General features: G+C 33.6%; 2 protein-coding genes across 3 annotated transcripts; both read right to left on the bottom strand.

Moving 5' to 3' along the window:
- Positions 1-259: 259 nt before the first annotated feature.
- On the bottom strand, positions 260-4,710 carry LOC108452793 (nitrate regulatory gene2 protein-like). Of its 2 annotated transcripts, XM_017750584.2 has the most exons (5): positions 3,431-4,709; positions 3,175-3,347; positions 2,264-2,487; positions 842-1,621; positions 260-666 (listed from the first exon to the last, which is right to left on the bottom strand). In XM_017750584.2, the coding sequence occupies exons 1-4, from the start codon at positions 4,362-4,364 to the stop codon at positions 871-873; spliced, it is 2,082 nt and encodes a 693-aa protein (XP_017606073.1). In that variant the 5' UTR covers positions 4,365-4,709; the 3' UTR covers positions 260-666; positions 842-870. The 2 variants fall into 2 exon arrangements, with proteins under 2 accessions (XP_017606073.1, XP_017606072.1); XM_017750583.2 differs by having other exon boundaries at positions 260-1,621; positions 3,431-4,710.
- Positions 4,711-9,490: 4,780 nt separating this feature from the next.
- On the bottom strand, positions 9,491-10,909 carry LOC108451784 (uncharacterized). Its single transcript, XM_017749463.2, has one exon. The coding sequence runs from the start codon at positions 10,698-10,700 to the stop codon at positions 9,801-9,803; it is 900 nt and encodes a 299-aa protein (XP_017604952.1). The 5' UTR covers positions 10,701-10,909; the 3' UTR covers positions 9,491-9,800.
- Positions 10,910-14,771: the final 3,862 nt, after the last annotated feature.

The raw sequence follows: 14,771 nt of genomic DNA, 5'->3' as shown, positions 1-14,771 counted from the left end.
GCGTTTTCCTTTCCCTCTCAAAGCTCTCCAATTATAGCCAGGGCTACCCAACTGAGGAATTATTTATATAATAAATTGTTATATCATATATAATTCAATTCAGTGGTCTGAAAACTTGTTGAAGCCTTACCAGTTCCGGACATAATGGAAATTTTTTCGGTGCTATGAGTGGAATTTTGACTCCGATTAACTGTACCAACTACCAACAACCACACGACAGTCCAACATCTACTCATCTAATTACTAAACAGGCTTCGGCTTATTTAAACAAATATTTATATGTGAGGCCTCAAATCCAGTAAAGATCAACAAATCAATATCAATAAAATACTGAGAAAAAATAATTAGGTAAAAAATCACTACAAAAGACAAAAAAGAAGAATACAAGGAAGTAGCACCCTATTATATACATACATACACACTTAAAAGCTTTTTTCAGCAGCTTTCATTTAACGGATAAACATGAAGCTTGTAACGATAAGGATGCCTTTTTTTTTTTTTTCCTATCAAATCTTGCACGCTCAACCCAAAATTTCAGTACCTTATCTTAATCAAAACGGCAAAGACAAAATGAGGGGAGGATGCCTACTGACCATGACTTTACAGTCCAGTTTGTTGACTTTCAGCAATGGGAAGGCAATCAATCAGCCAACAATCAGAAATCAACTGTGCAAAACATGTTTCAAACAAACCATTCTTAATTAGACATATGAGATGTTATCATATGGGGGTTTATTGGATAAATATCCCCCCTAGCAAAACCACAAATGAAATGAATTCTTCTTTCAACTAATAATAATTAAAGCTGCAGAGCTAAGTAAATTAGAAGCCGTCCCTGTACCTAACCATGGAATTGGATCGATAAGGACATTAGGGGTTATCTCGAGTGGCCTTGCACTTTTCAGTGCATTGGTGGAGGCCCCCATAAGCTTGCCTGAAATGGATAGCAAGCTTTTCCATTGCCATGAAAATCTGCTTTAACCCATGCTGTAAACTAGCAGCCTCCCTAATGTTACTGCCATCCGTGGTACTGGTATCTCTTGGTTCAAGAACGGCACTTTCTTCCCTTGCCAACTCCGTCATCTTTTTCACTCGAGCTTGCATCATTTTCTGCATCTTTTGCTCCTCTTTTTCCAAGAGTTTTACTTTCCTTTCCATGTCCTTATCAGCAATAATCCTTTGCCGCAGAGTTGAATTATGCTGCTGTTCCAGAACTTGGTTGATGCTAATGAAAAACGTATTCACTGCTTCAACTACTTCTTTCTCCAAAAGTCTATCCATGACTTCAGACCACTGGTTAAGGATCACAAACGCTGGGGGTACTCCGCATCCACTGGAAGAGAGAGATGAAACACCATCTGCTGCTATTTCCTCGGGTTCATATAGGAGACATCTATGTAACCAACCATTCAAAGCTTTGACATAGCCCCTCTGGGTTTCAATCCAACTAGATAAGCTAAGAACGAAGTTTTGAAGTTCAAGCTTTAGTTTCACTGCCACTTCAAGATGAGTGTCATTAAGGTTTTCATTCAGAGTAATGACATCCAAACATTTGGCTTCCATAACCTTTTGGCACTGACAGCTATGGCAATCTAGCATTACCTTCCACATTCCAAACAATCTAAAAACAAGTAAATTGCAATCAGCCACATTTTATCAACCAACTTCAGAAAATCGTGCAATTCATTGTCACTTTAGAAATGAAAAAGGAAAAGAAAATGAATGACTGAATGAATGAGAATCATCTAATCACCATAATGTGCTTGATTTTCACCCATCCCAGTTTAGATCCCTCAGATATTGAATTCCCTAATCCTGACTATCAACAGTAACTGAGGACCATGTGAAGCTCCAGAGAATCTAAGGCTTCTCTTCAAACTCTACAGTCTATTTTCTTTTGGTTACAATTGATTGCACGGTTATTCCTGAGATACTAACCAGAATCTGCACTCTGCAGTCTTGACAGTGAATATCTAAATCTAGCACGTACCTAGGAACTACTGAGAGCTCAAATCATTTTATTAGTTTAGAATTCAATTATTATGATAAATGAATCAATTAAAAGTATATCTGGAGAAAATATGGCTAGTTGCAAAAGTCTCCTAGTAAATTCAACTCAATCCAAACCTAGTTATTTTCTCTTTCCTATATAAATTTAGTGTATTGACAAGTTGAGTACTGATGTACTCTTTAAGTCTTCTTGTTATGTTCTTGATAGTTGCACAATGTGACACGGATTAATTTCACTAGAGCTACAATTTACCTGTGAATTAGTTCATTGATCTGTGGCCACAACTCTTCATCCATCACCTTATTTATAGTAATCGCTATGTTGTCAATAACTTGAACTGCAACTCTCATTTTAGTAGATAAGGCCCTAATCGAAGTTCGTGTGGAGTCAACACGGTGAGCATCAGCACCCCTCTGATCCAAAATCCTCATCTGGCTACGCCTCTTTGAATGAATCATGCGCAGCTTTTCCTCAGCCTTCAAAAAATAAGTACACAAGGCTTACCCATCTTTAAATTCATAACATTGTTAAGAAAATTTAAATATATCGAACAATAATCCTATATGCACATCGCAATATCATGTTTCTATCCAGCCTTAATTTTAGTGAAGAATTCCAAAACTGGGTTTAGAAGAACTGCATGACAAAAAGATAATGCTTTAAATTTATATTCTTGACCGTACTATAGGCGCTGCTTAAATCATTGTGAAACACTGTACTTGGAGGAACCATATCTATTAAATCAAAGTAAGTGATGTTCGTACCCTTGAGTTCTAAAATTTCCACAACCCCCATACTGAGTTGATCTCAAACAATTCAAACATATGGCTATGGTTTTTTTCCAATAGACATGTTCTTGTCCAAATAAATAACACCTGATTTGGTTGAAAACATATCAATTTCATAGATTACATGACAAGAAAGCAGTTTAGATATCACTCTCATCTAACCATGCTTGTAATCATTTGAGAAATATATAAGCCATAAAACACTTTAATGCTGCCTAAAAAACTACGGTTAAAGTTTTTCAAAGAAAATAAACTCTGATAAAGTAATTCAAAATTTACCGAGTCATTCATCTCTCAGACACAAAAACATGAACTAAAAGAAAAAGGTGAAAAAGTAAAGTAAAATCTAAAAGCATATTGATTCTTGAACCATACCTTGACTTCATCATAGAGCTTCTTTTCCCACATACCCAGTTTCCTCAGAGTAGAAGACAGGTTCTGTGAACTCACAATCTCATCATTATCCATAGAACTAAACTTACCTTTCGACAGTAAGGACTCTGTTTCCCATGAATTTGAAGTAATCATATGAAATACCTTAGTAGTACCTGAAAGAATTGCGGAAACCATAAAAAAAATGTAATCGAAATTTCAAACCCATGGTCAGCTAAGGGAATGTTTAAAACTATACCTTGATAAACAGATTTTTTGTGATGATAGCGAAATTTTCCAGTGTCAAGCATATTTAAAACTCCATTTCCGGACTCCGAAACTTTCTCAAATAGGACCTGCAATTCTTTGATTACCTCAGAAGCACTTTGTTTACCGCTTCGATTTTTGGGTTCATTTATGTCAGTCTTCTTTTGAACCTTGTCAATATGCGATGAATCTGCTTTCTTCTCATTCTGTGCATCACCGTTCTTAACTGGAACAGCTATTCCGCTCGGATTTTCTCTTTTTTCTTTAGTACAATTTGCACTAGATTTCTCATCTCCATGAACTTGCTTTACTGCTTGTGCTTCAAGATGTTCATGAACTCCTCCTTTGTCCTTCACTTCTTTGCTCGAAAAATAAGGCAACTCGTATCTCTCGTAAATTTCATCAAAAAAGTTCAAGTAATCCCAAGCCGCACTCCTCGGAGCCGGAGGTGGAGGTGTTTTCCAGCCTGAGCCACTGATTTCTCTGCTTTGATTCGTATTAGAATGGTAATCATCATTAGGCAAAGGATACGATGTTAGGATCCCCTGATTAAGATAATTTAGATGGATTTCGTTAATATATTTACTAAAATCTTCGCCCGTCTCTTCGTCTTCCAAATCAGTATCGAATTGAATGTGCGAATCTGAGTTTGAACTCGAAAAAGAATGACCGGGCGAGGACAGAGGCGAACGTCGCTTCGGCGGTTTCTCGTCAGATACGGCGGGTTCATCGCCAGACGAAGATTTAAGACATTGATCGAAGAAACGGTGGAGAGCGGGGCCGAGAGTCGTGAGCGACTGCATGTACGCCACGTGTGCATCGGCGAAGGCGTAGCTTTGCAGGAGAGCGTCCTGGAGGAAATTGCAGCGGTCGCCGCACAAAGTGACCGCCGGCAACTGGTCGAGTTTTGAAGTTACGCAGCCCATGAAAAAAAACGCAAAAGAACGCTGAAAATCATCAACTAAAGCAATATTTTGAAGGGTTCTGAATTTTATTTTCCCTAATAAAGACTATGTTTTAAGTAACGGCAACGGCTCTTGGAAAACAGAATTGAAAAGGAGGATTAATGGAGGGTGAGGGTGCCGTTACCAAATGAGCTATAATTTTGTGGCGCATTTAATAGGAAGCAAAAGAAGGGGTGAAATTCGAAAGAAGAAAACAAAAGGGAGTAAAGAGTGGTAAGCAGAGTGGCATTTATACAAATGGGAAAGAGTGGCGGGATACGCATAACGTCTCTTTGATATTTTCCTATTCTTGCCCTGGTGGTCCTCCTTTTAATTTTTGCATTTTTATACTTCTCTTTTCTTTTCTTCTTCTTATCATATACTACTACTATAGCAGTATATATATTTTTTAAATTTTGCCTATATATAGATAAAAGAATTGCCTATATAATATATTCTTATTTTATGGAATAAGAAAATGCATTTCTGGGCTTAATGTTAAAACGAATAAATATTAGATGCAATAACGACATACATTATATTTTTAAAGAAATAGTGCAGTTTTATACTTTAGAAATGACTTTATGAAGAAGAACAATTGCAAATTTCATATATAGATCATAAATCAAATATGAATCAAGCGATAATTTTGATACCATTTTTCTTTAAATAAAATGACATTTCGTGATAAATTTGATACCACCCAAAGTTAGGTGCCATTTTTAGACAATTTTGGGGAAAATCTTGCTTGCTAAGGCCTATGTTCATCTACTCTAAAAGCCAGGGATGAATAATGTTTAATTTTAATGAAAAGTTTATGGGCAATTATGAGGCTGTGATAGGTAATATTGTTTTAGTAAAAATAGAAGGTTAGTAATGATAATATATTGTAAAGAAAAGAGAAATAAAATAAAGAATATATATATATATATGTGTAAATTTTTTTAGGAAAAAATTATAGGTAGAGGAGAAAAAAATTTACTATGTCAAATTCGAATGACTACAAGAGGAGTTTCGACTACATTTATTTATAGGTAGAAAAAAATTAATTTTAATCAAAGTCAAATATATTATACTAATAAATGCTAAATATATTATACTTATAAATATTAAATCTTCTAGAAAGAAAATATATTTTGTTTAACTTGAATAACTTTTTCAGTATCAACGATCCATACCAGTGAATAGAATGGGGTTCGTCCGTTCACTATCTAAAAAAGATAGATCTATCATATCCTTCTATTGTGTATGAAATTTATGGTTTCCGGCGTAAATCCAATTTTAGAATTTAAGATGAGAAAAAATTCCCCATTAGTAGCAAATGCTTATCCATTAAGCGGGAAAAATTCTATTTAAAAAGCAAAAAGATTATGCTTCGACTCTTGCAAAGAACGGATTAATAGGGTCAGCTGCCCAATTAGTCCTCATCTTTACATACCGTTAAGCAATCTCTTAAAATTTGGGTCACACAACTCTAACAATTTAGATTGTTATTGATCATCTTTGGGGTAATACAACTACTACCGATTCTTTTGTTGTTTCACCTGCTCAAAATCTCCTCCTTTTGCTAATTATGTTTGGGAAATTTCTTCAACCCTAAACCCATGCTACTTGTTTGAATTAGCAGGGCGAATCTTGGCGTCACCTTAACTTTTTCTAGTTTTTCATTGCTACACATCAAATCTTGCCAAACTTGTCAAATATTTTGCTTTACTTCCTAAACACAATTTTGCTATCTACTTTTATCATTGGTTGAACCAAAAGTGAATATACCTCTGCACATTGCACAATTACAAGATCTTATAAAGCAAAAGTCATCGTGAACAACCTTTTGCTAAGGATAAAATTACAATGCCTGTTTTCAAACTTGTAAAACAAACAATATCTTTCCATGGACTTAATCCAATAATCCTTACATCAATATGGAACTTACATCTTTGAACTCCAATGGATAGTGTGGAGGAATTCCAACTCAACAAAATCTTTGTCTTATTATCTGGTCTCTTTCTTTTGTTCTTAAGGTGGGGAAATGTGTGGATGAGGAGAAGGCATGGCCCTCATTTTCATCCCAAGCTTTTTACAGGATCCCAATTCCTATGAAAGCCTAGCTTTTATTAGTGCCCTTATAAAATATATATATTTTGATGTGTCATTGCATGCCATCACATGTCCGTAGCTGTAGCGCTACTTCTACCTCTGCCCAAATCCTTGCGCTACTTTGAATATTATTTACTAAGCAACAATTGCAGGTGCCATTCATTTTCAAAACCTAAGTGCACGAATCAGGGGAAGGGAAAGTGCTTTTGTCCCTCATAATATATAACAAAGATGTTTTAGCCTTTTCATGCTTTCTGTTTTTTGAGTTTACTTTAATGGAAGATTTAAAATAAAAGATTAACTAATCAACAAGACATCTTTTTAACACACCCCTAACTTGAACCACCATGTTAATTTCTTGTACTGCTGTAAGGGGTCATTGGCCACCATTTCCGTTGGTATCATAGTTTGTCTCGTTTGGGAAATTATTTACAAAAGTAGACATTGTAATCATGGAACTAATGAAATGCTCAAGTGGAAATATGCCAATCCATGATGTTTTTTAAGCTTGGAAAATGGAAATAAGGGCAATGTCACTGTACATGGGAGCTGCCTGTCCTACTCTGAACGATGGTAGGTGCATTATGGAGGGGTCCTTTCCACCCCACCCCCAATTTTTAATACATTTTCCGTCTTTATACTTTATATGGTCTAGAAAGAATTAAAGCACTTCAATTATTTTCACTTTATTTCGATTCAACTTAGAAATCATTTATGCCACAAAAGGGCTTTAAATCCCATTAAAGGAAATTAGGTGTTGTGAGAGTGAAAAGCTTTTGAAAAAAGATGCTTAAAATAAGTTAAGAGGCCTACCTGCTCGGCAAAAGGACAGATATGTAGCCCAAAGCTTGGTTTATTTGGGTGGGAAAGGTCCACCTTTGATCACCAATTGAAGTTTATATAGGTTCAACTACGGTCCTTCCTTGTCACTATTGCCTATTGCTAGTCTAATAGGGCCATACCCTGATCCTAGCCTTAGGACTATAAATGTATAACAATTGCATTAAAAAAGTCAAAATAAGGATCCAAACATAGATTCAATTACTGATTTTTATTCAATATATATTTATTTTAATTTTTATGATATAAAAATAAATATTTTATATTTAAAATCATAAAATAATTAAAAAATTATTTAGAATTTTTTATTAAAATAGATTAAAATTTTAGTTAAATGATATTGAAAATCATTAAATAAAATTCATTTTTAAATAAGTCTAAAAATCTAAAAATCGACGTAATTAAACTAATATCACCTTTTATTAATTTCTATTGAATCAAGTGTAGAGAATTTAATAAACCTTAGATAAGGTTTTAGTTTAAATCTTACTAATGAAAAAATAATGTGAGAAAGGTCCGATCAAAATCAACTTTTAATTTAGTTTGAGCATAATATAGTTACCCAACATTAAAAGATTTTAAACCAAAAAGAATAAATTCAAAGGACTTCATGGGAAATTACTGCATTTTTCAACCCTTGAATGATGAATATTACAACTTTATTCCTGGAAAACATGAAATGATGGGGTCCCTTAAAACATCATTTATTTATGGCCATAGAACACAAGACAAATCAAAATTCCCAATTATTCAGAAGGATAGAATAGACGAATGAGATAACATTTTCTTTTCTTTGTCAAATAATTTCACATTTTCTTGAATTATCCACGAGATCAGCATCTTTATATATATATAATTGAGACCAACTAACTAAAGGGCCCACCCTATTAGGTCTTGGCTATCTTGATGCTTCGCTTTTACCGGGAATGCTAACTTCTCACCACAAACAATCATCTGCCATTGCCGGTGCAGAATCCATAATTTCTGATCGCAAGTTGAAGGGAATTGAAGCAGTCCCAATTATTTGCACTACTTATCACTTATAATTTCCTTTACGATTTAACATTTTCTTCAGCATAACTAACGATGAAGGAATGATTGGCACACGACAACTCTTTTCTTTTGTTTTCCTTGAAATAAAACCACCTGATCAAATTCAAACATTATCTGACAAAACCATGTGCTGTTTTCTTTAATTCCTTGCCCTACCTATTTTATTTTCATAATATTCAGCTTTTCTCTTGCCGATTGGTTGCTTTTCTTTGTATTCTTTTAATTGCCGTTAAGGCATATAAGAGCTGTAGTTGTCACGTAGTATATATGTTTCTACTGCCGGCAACGTGCAACGGAAAAAGCTTTTTGTTTCTTATTAAGCTAATGAGCAACACAAGAGGGTAATTAATATAGCTTTTGATGCTTTTGGCCATTTATTTGAATATAAAAGGGAAATTTATTTATGGGGAATTAATGCTATTCCATCCCAACAGGATGATGTATATTTAATACATTTGTTAAAAAATTTATATATTTTAAATTTTTACATAATATTAAATTTAGCTTTTTAACCCTTGTTCGTTTTGTTCCTTTTTTTTAGTTAAATTCGATATTAATCTTTTAAATAAAGTCTAATTTGACAATCTATTTTTGAAAAAGTGTCTAATTAGTTTTTTTAATAGAAATGCCATTTAAAATGTTAAATTTTCATACACGTGCTAGTTATTTTGAACTTTTTATAGTTTTTAAATTTTAAATATTTTTAAAATTTTAAATTACTTGTTGACGTGATAATATAAAACAAATAGTGTCATCTCAGCATGAAGTGCATATGGTCTGACATACTAATATTGTTAAAAAAATTAATATTTTAACCAACATTTTGTTAAAGAAAAACAATTTAACTATTTTTAGAATATTAATGATTAAATTTAATTTTAAAAATAAAGGTTAAATTCACATAAAGTGTAAAAGTGTTACACTTTAAAATTTAATCAGTTAATAATTATTTCAAGTTTATTGGCACATTTTTTCTAGATCTGATCCATTAACAAAACAATTAAAGTGAAATACCCCACAGTTGCAGTCGGTTTTTTGGATAATCACTGCCGTCGAATTTGGTATATAGAGCAAATGTCGGGCAGATCTAAGAACCATATGAATGAAGCTAACTCAGATTATAAAGATAACGCCTTTGGATTTTTTTTTTTAAATGCCTCTCAAAATTGTACATATTGTTGCCAAAATGCAATGTTTTGAAGACCAAAATGTTTAAGAATATGACGACTATACACCATTGAAAACCTCTCGACTTGGATGCACTTTCGGACACTAATTTTTCACTTCTTTCTACTAGGGAAAAGAACACAAGAATAGATAAAAATAAAAAGAGAGAGTTCACAGAGATAAAAAGGGTAAATTACGTCGCTATTTTGTTTGTGAGACGATAATTACGTGAAATAACTTTTTCAAATTTCCTTCCTACGGCTACATGGTGAGAGTATTGAGCAGCGAAACCCTAGTGTTTATCAGACTCCTAAAGGCTTTGTCGCTTCCACTTTCGATATCAGCAATGCACCTTTCCAAGTTTTGCATTCTCTCCAAAACCATCCTCACTTCCTCGTCTCCCTTCCTTCTCAGGCTCCACACGTTGGCTTCACCCATTTCTTCAAATTCTTTGATGCTTCCCTCAATCTTAACCTTTTTGGATTTCTTGGTCAACGCCAACCTAATCCATGACGATTTGCTTGAAGTATAGGCCATGGAAATCCCGTTGAAAAGCGCCACCGATACTGAAACGGTCACTTCGATAATGTCGCTGATAACACCGGTCAGCTCCGTGTCTAAAATGGAAACGAAAGCCGATGCAGGAAATGAGTATCGCCCAATGCATCGGATAGACGATACGAGTTTTGCTATCTCTTTAGCCATCTTCTTGCGACCTTTCAGGTACACGGCAATCCTGGAGTCGTCTTTTCTCCTTAGAGCCACCCGCGCAGAGTGTTGCTCTTCTTTGAGAGAAAGAAACGAGGTTTGGAAGATGCCGTAAACATCGACGAAACGGAGGAAATCTTCGAGGAGCTTCTCGACCCATTCACGCTTATGGCTTAACAACTGCTGGGTCTGGGGGAGCTGAAGAATGTCGTGGAGGGAATCTTGAAGGTCCTTTAGACGGAGCAAACCGTCACAAAGCCAAGCTGAGGTTGGCTTCTCGGGACTGCGGGACCAGGTTTTGAGGTCGGTGATTTCATCTTTGATTTGAGTAATCAAGGGATGTGATCTGCAGGGGAGAGAGATGGACCTGATGTGGTGAGAAATTTGTGGTTTAGGTGGACGGGTAAGGGTTTTGTTTGGAAAAGAGAGGGAGCGCCTGAAAACGCCTACCATTTTTTTGGATTTGGTGTTTTAATTGGGTCTCCTCCGAGTTGTGTGCTTTTGATAAGAGAAATTGAGAAAAAAATGGAGATGGATAAGTAGTATATAAAGGGATGACAACTAAGGCGCACGCACGAGGGGCAGGGTGAGGATCGGGGCCGAGGGCACTGGATCCGCGAATAATTATATTAGCTGTTATTGTTAGATTAGAGCCGCTAAAGTAAATAATCAGTCATATCATGTGGGTTTCGAGTTGCAAACCAAGGTGATTATAGCTGAGTTGAGACGAGACACCACGTGGTTTTGACACTCTGGCAACTCTGCTCAATACTCAATATGGTAAGTTCCTAAAATAATCTATCAAATCTAAGTCATTTTATCATCCCTGTATTTAATTTGACTCAAATTTCATCTTAAAACCTAAAATCATTTAAATTTTAATATGAATTTTTTTTGAAATTACTTAAAACCCAAATAATTTCTCTTATAAATAACAACAAAACTCAAACTTGTAATAACTTAATTTTTTTAAAATTCGGTGGTTTGACCCAAAACCAATCTCCTGTCAATCCAATGACTGATACGACAGGAGAGGCTTGTTTGTTATTCAAAGTTCCTGGTCTTCATTATATAGCTAGCCAGCTCATTGTCTCATAGTGGCTCTAAATCATGAAGCCATACATTAGTACTGTTATATAAAACTTCACCTACTACCCAATTCTTCCTCCAATCAATCCAACAAGCTCATTTAACCTCATATAATGCAAGAAGATGAAGCTTAGTTGTTCCTTCAAGTGTTTTATGCAAAACAGCCATCATTAAGATGAACTTAACTCTTGGATTTTATCATAGGTACTTGGAAATTTAATTAAAGTAGACCAGCAATTACATCACTACTAAATGAAATTACAGCTGAATTTCTCACTGAAGAAAAAATAAAATAAAGGATAAAAGGTACGGACAGGGCATGAGGGCTAAGCCATCCCTAGGCATATGCCAGAGCTGCTCTCAGTTCCCTTGTTCCCAACTAACTAAATTATACAAAAAACAAAGTTAGAAGGGCTTTAGCTGTCACCATTAAATATAACAGGACCACGCCCCTCTACTTGCATCTCCAATCAGAGATGCAAATCTGCCCTTGGAAACGCGTGAGGGTTGTAATCGCTGGAAAACGAAGAAGATTATGCAGCGCTAAGCAATCAATGTTTCACGCGGTACAAGAAGATTATATGGATGATGGAGGCTTAAGAATCTTCCAATAATATTAATTATTATAAACACTAACGAAAAAATATTTTTTGTTTTTCTTTTTTAGGTTCTCAACTTCTCAGCAGATTAATAGTTCGATTACCCTTTATTCACGGATGAAATGCATAATTGCATATCTTCTACCAATAATACGCTTTCTTATCAAAACCAATAATGCGTGGAAAATTATTTTTGTCTATTTTAATTGGCCATACCGCCATTCACGAGATTATGCCGGACATGCTCTGTGGCTGTATCTCTGTTCTTCTGCCACGAGAGGTCTTGGATGTTGCAAAGTTTATTGACTATGGATGCTCTACAACATGATTGATTATCACACTACAGCGACTCTTAAATAATAATACCGTTAAACATCGGCATTCATCTGTATATTTTCTAGCGTTTTTGAAAGCCGTGTTTGCATGTTGTATTTGGATTTAGACTGGTAAAAAGTAAACCTTCATTTTTGAAGAAAAGAAAAATTAACCAATTTATTTTTATGAAACGAGGCAGATGATTGAATATTGCGTCCGTCGCAATGTATACTCTTTTTCATGTCAATTTTTATCAATAAATACAGCAGAAGCTGTAAATGCCATTTCTGTTACCATAAAACTAAAATCATTTTTTTCTTACAGTCCAATTATGTAACATTTGTCATTTTAGCTAACAAAATCCTTTTGTACTCCATTTTTTCATATTTATTTTACTGTATTTAATCAATGTGATCATGTTAGTATCCTCTTAATTACCAAAAAACATGTCTTTCTTTTCAAGTTTTCTCATTGCGGTTTACAACTAAAAAAAATGAAAATCTTGCCTCGCGGATTCTTGTGAAAAACCATTCCTTGGAGTAGTGAAAGTCAGCGAAAGCTGTATGTTTGACCATCTAGAACTCCATGACATTTTCAATTTGTCACCATGTCTTTCTCCTTTGTTTTATTTATATTCAAGTTTGAAAGCTTAGACAAAACTATTTAGATTGAAAAGTAATGATTTCAAATAAATAAAATTGATTATAAACAAGTAAATTAATATTGAATTTTTAACCCAAGTTTACAAGTAAATATTTTTAACTTTTTACCCTATTTAATGAAATTATTTTTTTCATTAAATATTTTATTTTACAATATTATATTTAAAATAGATGTTTTATATTCATAAAACACTTTTTTACGACAACAATAAATAGTGCCAAACTTTGGAAAATATTTTTAAAATAAATTTTATCACACTTTTCAACTTTAATGATAAACTAACCATTACTTAAGAATGACAACGAGCCCACTAGAGATGTTCATAAGTCGAACCATACTGAATTTGCATTGGCTTAAGCATAATATCAACACACCTCATGTCAGGATCCAATGCTATATTCGTCAATTTATATTTGTAATATTTCGAACAATTTAATTTAAATAAAATTTTATTATACATTAATATCATTTGTATATGTCCTGAAAGGTTTCTACATGCAAAACAAAATGTAACGAAATATTGGCTCATTGATTATCTAATTTTTAACTAATATTAAGTTGCATTATGTGATTGGACCATAATACTAGAAGACAATTTATATTAGTAGATAATCTAAACAATCAGTAGTCCAATCAAAATTGAGTAAATCGATTGAAAAACTATTATCTCTCTATCAAGTCCAATTAGCAAATGTTTTGTCTTAAACATCGGAACGAATAACTCCTCGAAAATAAAGACATAAATTTCAATGTCTGAACTAACAATACATCGAACAAGACCAAAGTTGAATTTATCCTATATCTGTTTATGAATTTAGTCACTTGTGACGTTCATAGTGTGACATACTTACATGGGTTATGGGCTATGTATGTGTTACTCGTATATTTTGATGTAAATGAAAACTTGAGCTCAAATAGTTAAGGAGCTGAAAGTGGGTGTGTTGAGTATAAGACTTTTGTATTATGTAACATCATTCCATCATAATAATATTCATAACCCAATAAAAGATAAATGATGTCATCTCATTGGTATTGCATGATTCATGACAAAGGAACATGGTCACATGTCATTTGTCATAAAACAAATGATTTAATCACTATGTATTAATAATTGACTTTTTCATATTGAAAGATGTAAAATGAAAATCATGAAATAAAATAAGAGCATATCGAGAGAACAAATTTTATCTCAAAAAGATTAAGAATATCCCGTGAAGGTAACACATTTATGACAAGGTCATTGAAAGAGCAATTAATAAGATATGTTTCGTAATAACAAATAATAAGGGAGAGTTCAGTCATGGTATTGTAGTGGAATGACTCCACGATTAAATAAGTTGTAATTAATAGGTACAGAGCCTGAACTTAATTACAATTTATTTAAGTTCTAATTATATATGTCAAACCGGTTCCTCCTCTAGCTTGAGATAACCCGAAACGAATTGCATGTAGAACTGATAGATTGTGGAATGAATGAATGAAAACAATAAGTAAAAGAAATGGATCGCATGCATCACTATCCGTAGTGAATGTGTTTTCTTTCTAAGTACCAAAGATGACTTAGAAATAAATTTAAATTCTTTGAATTATTATCTAATTTATTGTAATTAAATAATTGAAGTTCAAAGTGAGAATTAAATTAATTAGTTATCATAGATTTGTTGAATAAGGTAATTAAATTAATTTACTCATGTATACTAATATGGTAAAATTGTCATTACTTTAATGTAATTAGAATTGAGTTGAGAAAAATAATTTATTTGAGAAATTAATTTAGTTAAGTTAAATAAATAAATAATATTTTAAATGATAAAAATAGTTATTGGCTTGGATAAATTATAAGTGCTAGATAAAAGTT

Source organism: Gossypium arboreum, chromosome 5 (genome assembly GCF_025698485.1).
Source record: "Gossypium arboreum isolate Shixiya-1 chromosome 5, ASM2569848v2, whole genome shotgun sequence".
In the NCBI taxonomy this organism is placed as follows: Eukaryota; Viridiplantae; Streptophyta; class Magnoliopsida; order Malvales; family Malvaceae; genus Gossypium; species Gossypium arboreum.
The sequence above is the reverse complement of the archived record's forward strand: the minus strand, read 5'-3'. Positions and strand labels throughout refer to the sequence as shown.

Excerpts from the sequence above, each read along its gene's own strand:
- LOC108452793 (XM_017750583.2), bottom strand. The coding sequence starts at position 4,364 with ATGGGCTGCGTAACTTCAAAACTCGACCAGTTGCCGGCGGTCACTTTG. Across the intron at positions 3,348-3,430 it reads CAAAAAATCTGTTTATCAAG|GTACTACTAAGGTATTTCAT; the intron begins GTATAGTTTTAA and ends CAATTCTTTCAG. Across the intron at positions 2,488-3,174 it reads AGCTCTATGATGAAGTCAAG|GCTGAGGAAAAGCTGCGCAT; the intron begins GTATGGTTCAAG and ends TATTTTTTGAAG.
- LOC108451784 (XM_017749463.2), bottom strand. The coding sequence starts at position 10,700 with ATGGTAGGCGTTTTCAGGCGCTCCCTCTCTTTTCCAAACAAAACCCTT.